This window comes from Buceros rhinoceros, unplaced genomic scaffold, assembly GCF_000710305.1.
Source record: "Buceros rhinoceros silvestris isolate BGI_N320 unplaced genomic scaffold, ASM71030v1 scaffold18932, whole genome shotgun sequence".
NCBI classification, from domain to species: Eukaryota; Metazoa; Chordata; class Aves; order Bucerotiformes; family Bucerotidae; genus Buceros; species Buceros rhinoceros.
Window position 1 is genome coordinate 1 of NW_010398528.1, and position 7,584 is coordinate 7,584.

Sequence of the window (7,584 nt, forward strand, 5' to 3'; positions counted from 1 at the left end):
GAAGCCTCAACCCCTTCTTCTCCCCGCAGATCTTCCAATGGAGGCAGCTGGAGAACCTCTATTTCCGCGAGAAGAAGTTTTCGGTGGAGGTGCACGACCCGCGCAGGTGAGTGCCGAGAGATGAGCCGTGCCGAGCCGGGCTTTACAGTCCCGAGCCGGGCTTTGCAGTCCCGAGCCGGGTCGAGGTGAGCCGCGTTCCCCGTCCTGCTATGCGGTGCTAGCAGCTCTTGCTAGCTGGGGAACCCGTAAGCAAGGGACAGCGGGTACGAAGCCGGGGGCTGCTGCTTTGGGTTCGGGTGAGTGTTTCGGAGGATGTGTTTCCCCTCGGCTCTTAGCGGTATTTTTATTTTTTCCTTCCCTCTTTTTGGCACCTTCTGACCCCAGGGCTGTGCAGTGCTGGTTCCCCGGCGCTGGTGCCATCAACCCCCGTGCGTGAAAGGGGGGGTTGCCTTGTCCCCGTGTTGCACTTGGAGCCTGGAGATGGGCGCCAGATTTTGTACTCACTTGCTTCCTTGTAAATAAATATTCAGTAGTGCAACTGAAAGGAATGGCACAGTACCAGAGGTTTATCGGCAGTCTGGATGAAAGCCCATCTGTCTTTTTGGCACAGCAGCCTCTTTTAGTTCCTTCAGAAGCTTAACGTGGGAGAGAATGAGTTCAAGTGACTGTGCTGCATCTAATCAGCGCGTTCTGCAGCTCTCACTCATTTGTGTTAGTGGGTGGTTACTGCAGACAGTGACCAGTGTGTATATTGCTCTGTGAGTTGTGCTTGCGAAAAGCAATGTCCCACTTGCAAAGTATGTACGAATATGACTGACGGAAACCAGGTCTCTTCCCAGACCGATCTGATGTGCCGCTGGTAGTAGCATGTTTTGTGGATCGCCCAGCTGTGAGCCAGTTTCACCTGTTTCCCGTGCCTTTCTGTGTACGAACATACATACTTTTATTAGGGGGATTCTGCATGCTCTTTCTGTGTTTATTTGCCCTCATAGGAGCATGGTCACACCAATATAATGGTACCTGTCCTCGTAGGTGCATTTTGTTAAAGCAGAAACTGAGTAGAGGCGCTTGTGTCATTGTGCAGCTCCAGGTCAGCAGAGCCGTGAAGCATCTGCTTGATATTAACCATGTAAATAGTCACATGAAATCTAGCAGAACAAATTCCCAAAGCTCAAAATGCGCTGGAAGATCTTCCAGCAGTGGGAGCTGGGGGTGGTGCACTCCTTCCCCCACCAAGCCTTCAGCAGCGGGCGAGCCATTAGAAACGCGTGCTGCAAGTTGCCAGCAGTGAGAAGCCCCTGAACACCCAGGCTGGCCATTTCCTGGAAGCAGCAATTAATTGCAAGGAGAAGAAAGCAAATAGCTCTGGGACATTAAAATTGCGATGATGTTTGCAACTCAGTATCACGTATGAAATGTGACCGCACAGAGGAACTTCCATCTCATTTGTATTTAGATTATAGGAATTACTGACATGGAAGAGCTTCTGGTTTTTATTCCATTGTGTTGTTTCCCTGAATCAACACCAGGAGAACAAAACCCTGTCCCAGGTAGTCAGCCTGGTACTTTCTCACTACAAGGGAATTAATGTGGTTGGTTGTTACATCCAGAGAGTACCACCATCCAGGTCTATCTGGTACTCTGCCTGTGAAGCAGCAAGGCACGTTGCAGTGGCATGGTGGGAACGCAGCTCAGGTTATAGTCTCCCAGCCAAGTGGGATGGACTCCTGTGAGTTGTTCGGCGTGTAGAGGCAGAGGAGTAGCCAACACAGCGCTCTCTCCACATTCCTCTCCGTGTAGCCAAACCAGAGCCTGAGTCAGCGAAGCCACGCTCGCAGGAGTGCAAGCACGGCTCCATGGCTGTGGCCAGGGCTGGGAGCACAATGTATGATTTTAAGCCCTGCCTCTGCTCGTGGCTTCCTGTCCCCAAACAAGCCATTTAACCTCTTTTCATTGCGGTTACTTATCCCAGAAAGGAGGAAATTACATGTTTTAGGGGTTATTGACAGGGTTAATTCCACAATGCACGTGGCATGTGTGGGGGGAAGTTATGAAAAAAACACCCATGGGCCATCTCTTGCAGGTTCCTAGAGGACAGCTGTGAAAAGCAAGTCCACAGCTCTGACCAGCTTAAGTCTACACACTTTCTAATGGGGTCTGCAGTTTTCGTAGAATCATAGACTTGTTTAGGTTGGAAAAGACCTTTAAGACCATCAAGTCCAACCATTCACCCAGCACTGCCAAGTTTTGATGGGAAACATGTACAGATCCTAAAAAGAAAAAAAAATGGAACTCACTGCTCTTTAAGATGAGAAGATGAATGGCTTGCAGAGTATGTTTTTGAGAGTTCAAAACGAGTAACTGCATTTGAACTGAAGAGATGACCCCCGAGTTCAGGTTTTAGTCCATGTTTGAGTGCCTTAATGCCTTAGAGCCTTATATGCTGATGAGCTGCAGTGCTTTGTGTCCCTTCAACTAATGTAAAGCATCCAGAGTTGGATCCCCCCTCCATCCTCACTTCAAGAGCACCTCCCAGCACATCCTTCATTTCCTGTCCAGTGATAGGGATGAGGCAGCCCAGCATCCATCTTCATTAGGACCATCAGTCACTATCCTGTTGCATACAGAGGGAGTTTTCTCACAGGAACAATACTTAAAATGGGACAAGGTGTTCTGCTCCCTTTGCATGGAACAACTCAGCCCAGAGTAACATTTAAATAGGAGATCCCAGTTGTCTCAGACTGTTTGCATTGGCCATGGCTCTGTCCTCAGAGAAATTTCACTCTGATTTCTAGCTTCACAATTTGACTTCTAACACATTTTGCAGCACCGAAAAGGTCCCGACACAAGAGCTGTCAGCCCTCTCCCGGGCTGAACCCAGCCAGCTGTTCCCATTTTGCTGCAGAGTTTTGCTTCTCTTTTGTTCTTGGCTCTATCACAACTTGCTTTGACTGTATGCCTCCCCTCCCCACTTCGCCTCCAATTTTGGACAGGGCAGTAGCCCACAGGCAGCAGAGAGGTGGCCAGTGCAGAAGGGGAGCCATTGCCTTAGCAGGCTTGAGGACTTCCAAGTGATGGTAAAAGAGTCGACCATCCCTTGCACTGCAGGTAGACTCCTGGGCTGTCCTGCAGTGTCACCTCCACATCTGAAAACCACAGAGTGCCTGCTGGCTACGGACTGTGGCAGCCCCTTCACAGCACACGCTGCCTCTTGCACTGGCCCCTCTTCACTATCCATGTACCTACGTGAAAGGCTTTAACAGAAGTGTCACAGTTCTGAGCTGGCCTCTGTACCCCTGCTCCCATTCATTTCATAATCGTTCTCCACCACAAGACTCTTCTGAACAGACTGGAGAGGAGGACCTCATTTATTTGGGCTCTGTAGATCAGTGGCTTGGTTTACTCCAGCCAGTGCTCCATCCCTGCCGTGGGAGGGGTTCTGCAGACCAGGACACTGCAAGCCTGTGTGTGCTGGTGTGCCGGTGTCAGGAGCTCTGCTGGTGTGGTTAGAGTTGGGGGCTGGGGAGGAATAATCAGGCAGTTTTGTACAGCTGCAAAAGCAGGGGGAAACCTAACCTGTGGTTCTTGCTAATATTTGAGGGCAATTGGGAGTCCCAGAGAAGAAACATTTAGCTCTTATTTTTCCTGGTTTTATATTCACTCAGCTAATCACTGAGTGACATTCTTCTCTCCAGGGCGCTAGGCAGCTCTCACCGAGCCCCACAACTTCCCTTTCCCATGCCACATGGCAAGCCCTGCTGTATCTGTTTACAAGTGGGGAAATCAAGGTACCTGAAGAGTTTCTCCCATTTTTCCTAAAGCAGCCATTGTGGATCTTTAGTTGTCTTCTGGGTCCTAACAGTTGAGAGCCACCATCCAAAGCCAGAGGTAGTGGAGGGTATGAGGATTTGGCCTCAGGTGTCTTCTCAGCCTCGGAAGAGACGCAGAGAATTCACACATGCTTGGGCATTGGTGACTCGCCTGGGACATGTAGCAAGTCAGCATCAGCTCAGCCAAACCCAGGAATACAATCTGAACTGGACAAACTGGATGATCTTCACTGTTAGTCTTCTGGAACTCACTAACTTGAGGAGTTTTTTAAAGTAAATACTTTCCTGACTTGATTAGCTATTTATTGCTGTTCTCTAAGAATTCTTCTCCCATTACTGCAAGGATGTGTACGGTAAAGACAGTAGCTTTTACTATGAGGTCTGTGATAGGTTCTGCCACAGAAAACAACCCGAGGAAACCTTGGTGTAACCACAGTTTGTTGTTTTCTCCTCTCCAGGGCATCTGTGACCAGGAGGACTTTTGGGCATAGTGGCATTGCTGTGCATACGTGGTACGCCTGTCCAGCACTAATAAAGTCTATCTGGGCTATGGCCATTAGTCAACATCAGTTCTACCTGGACAGAAAGCAGAGCAAGGTAAGCGTGTCGGAGGTGGGACGTGCATGTTTCAGTGGGTGAGTCCTTCGCACTCTCCACAGTCTCAGCAAGGTCGAGTCCAGATGGCAGCTCCTTTCCTTCCCTCCGTTTCCAACTGACTCCAAAATACCTGCTGGCTTTAGCCAAATTGAGCAAATTTGTATCGAATTCTTGTCTGTGGGAGTGAAGGTTGAGAGAAAAATTGTTCTGAACTGTGGCCAAATTGGAGGAGCTAACATTTGCAGGCATATAGGGTCGCGCCCCTGTCTGGATGGTTTCCACATGTCTTCTGGTTCTTGAACTATCATAAAGTTAGGGCAGCTTCCAATAATGAAGTTCAAAGTAGCTTCATACTCTACACCTGTTTCTGAATCCTTCTTGCTGTCTTTTGCTTTTTACTTATTGTATTTTCCTAGAAATGTGGGGAAGGGATATTATTTCTCTCTCTGCACAGAATCTCACAACAGGAGGCGAGGCAGGATGCTGACAGCCTGGCCTTACAAGAAACTGTCTTGATCTGGTGCTGCACAAAGGGCTACTCAATGCACAAAAGAAACCACCTTGAAACCAGAGGAGTGTGTGTTCCCCTGCTAATTCCTTTCATCAACAGTAGTTTTAGGCATACCCAGAGCAGCAGGAGACCACTTTGATCACTTTGAGATCATTTTGAGACAGAAGAGAGGCTTCTCATGCAGACATCTCTCTCCATATGAGCATGCTGGTGTAAAACTTCACAGAGAAGATAGAGCCCATGTCGTTGAGTGGGTCCATTCTTACCTGCATTGCCTCTTGTTTCTGGTGAAATGGCAGGAGCATGCAGGGTCATTCTTCTCCAAATGGCTGAAACAATCTTAACATCCTGCGATTGCCGAAAGCACTGCCTGTGTTTTCAGGCAAGGGCTGCTTCCACCTGCACACATCACAGGCCCTGTCCCTATCAGGTCCCTTCATGAGCCAGTTCAGCCCAATAAAATGGCAGAAAAATACTTCTTTTTCCTGTTTTTCTTTCCTGCATTGTTTTTCTGCCAGTTAAATGAATGGAATTGGCTTGCTGAAATTACATGAAGGGCCATCAGTGTCACATTAGTCTAGCTCACTCTAAATCCTTCTGACATTGCTTTCCCCATCACGATCTCTGTGACTTTGTTATGGAGTGGGTAGGATTTTTTGATGCCTTGGCCAGGACACATGGTTACAGTCACTTTGGCCGTGTCCCATCTAATGCCAAATACCAGGAGTCATCTTAGTTGCTCTGAGCTATATTGAATTTAGGGGTGTAGCTAACTTCCACCTCTGCCTAAGTGCCAGCTGTGAGCACAGACGAAATTGCACACTCACTCGATACCAAGTAATGCTTTCCTGTCCCCCTCCTCTGCCCAGCACCACCAGGGCAATGTGTAGTCCTCTCTGTTTTGCTCTCAACAAAAGCAGCTCAGCAAACAAACAGAAGTTTGGGTTTATTTGCTTTTAGCCAGATGGATTTGCTGATCTAGCTGCAAGGTATTTAGGTCACAAGCAACCAACAAACAAAAGGAGATTCCCTCCTCTCGTTTCTTCGGTAAGAAACTGGGTCTCTTAAATGCCCAGGACTCGCCTTCAGCGACTTCTTTTGTTGTTGGCAGATTGTGTTTCAATCTGATCTCCCGTCTCTTACACTCCTACAGACAGCACCACTCCACCAGCCCTCGTTTGTCAACCTGTCACGTCTGTGACCACATCAGTGTACTTTGTCACAATAATCCCGGTGGTCACGGTGAGGCTTTGAAGTTAAGACATGCAAATATTTTTGTCCCTTTCTCTTAAGCGACCTGGTGGTTTAGTCTGTTGTCCTCATCTTTGACGTGATGCTGTCAAGGTTGATAGATCCATCAGTTGTAACTGCTCTCTTCAGTCCATCCTGCTGGTCATGTGCACTTTTCTCTTGAAAACCAATACAACATATTCCAGAGTGGGGTGATGTAAAATATCTTCTTTTCAGCTCTCAAGGGCTTAGACAAACATTTATTTGAGTTTCAGGTCACTTGAGTTTGTATTCCCTTAAATCTCAGCCCCTACTTCAGTTGAATCTCCAGCTTCAAAGCCAGACTTAGATATTCTTTCCTTTCATGTCTAAACTTGGCATTTCACATCGTTTTGTCAAGAGAAAGAAAAATAAAAACAAACTTAGAAGAAAAAGACTGCTAGAACTCACTGCAGCTGAGCCTTCACTCCAGTGCTGTAGGTTAGATGGCAGGGGACAGGACATAGTGATAAAGCAAGTGTGAACTCTCTGCTCCTCACATAACAGGGCACTGGCTGAGATCTCGGCCTTCTGCACAGCTCCACTGGAAAAAAAACCCCTTCATTTCATACTGAAAAGAAATAAATTCAGCTTTGCCTGGATTTTGACCCTCTTGCAAGGCAGTGAGGTCCCAGCCTTCTTTGCAGCCTCACTTTGCATTGAACTCCTGCCAACTCACTGAGTTCCCAGTGTCTCGTTCCCTGCTGATCTCTCTCTCCCTCCTTGCAATCGAAGCGTAACGTGGAGACTGAAAAGATCCCCAGCTTTCTGAGTGAACATGTCAGCATGCAGCTCCCCTGTCAGCTTCCCTTTTTTTCATGAGGCAGATGCGGCAGGACTTCAGGGGTTGTCTTTTCTCTGCTGACTGCACTGAATCAATCAAATGTTTGGTCTAGAAGCCTTGAGAAGTACCATTTTGTGGGAATTTCCAACAGCACATTCCACCAAGCACGAGGCTTTTTGGCTGAATAAACCAGTGGAAAATAGGCCAGGGGTTTCAAAACATCACCTGGAGCAAAGCCCCATCACTGCAAGCAAGAGGGATAAATTCATCCCTAGTGTCCATCTACACTTGCATTTCACTGATGGATTTTTTTCACCCTCTGACCCTGTCAGAACAACACTGGAGATCAGTTTGGCCCCGTGCTTGGAAATGACTCGTGAATGAGCCAGTCTCCCTCCATGTAAATGAGACTTGGCAGGTCTGCACTAAGTGCTGTAAAATTTTTGAGCCTGGAGGGGCTGCAGGGCCCCGGGGAGCGCTAATGGGATGTAATCTAGCTTTCCGCTGTTGTGCTGTCAGTACAAAGTCTAGCCCAGGCCTCGCGCTGGCTGCTGCTCAGTGGCCTGTATGGAATGAGCCGTTGATCTGATTCC

General features: G+C 48.1%; 1 protein-coding gene across 1 annotated transcript in view; it reads left to right on the forward strand.

The window, feature by feature from the left end:
* Positions 1 to 5: 5 nt before the first annotated feature.
* The window catches only part of FRMD4A (FERM domain containing 4A), a gene marked incomplete at its 5' end in the record, with an annotated part of 38,168 nt that continues 30,589 nt past the window's right edge, over positions 6 to 7,584 (forward strand). Inside the window, 2 exons of the mRNA XM_010131150.1 lie at positions 6 to 106; positions 4,289 to 4,427. Of these exons, the coding sequence (XP_010129452.1) occupies positions 6 to 106; positions 4,289 to 4,427 (240 nt within the window). The remainder of the gene's footprint in view (positions 107 to 4,288; positions 4,428 to 7,584) is intronic.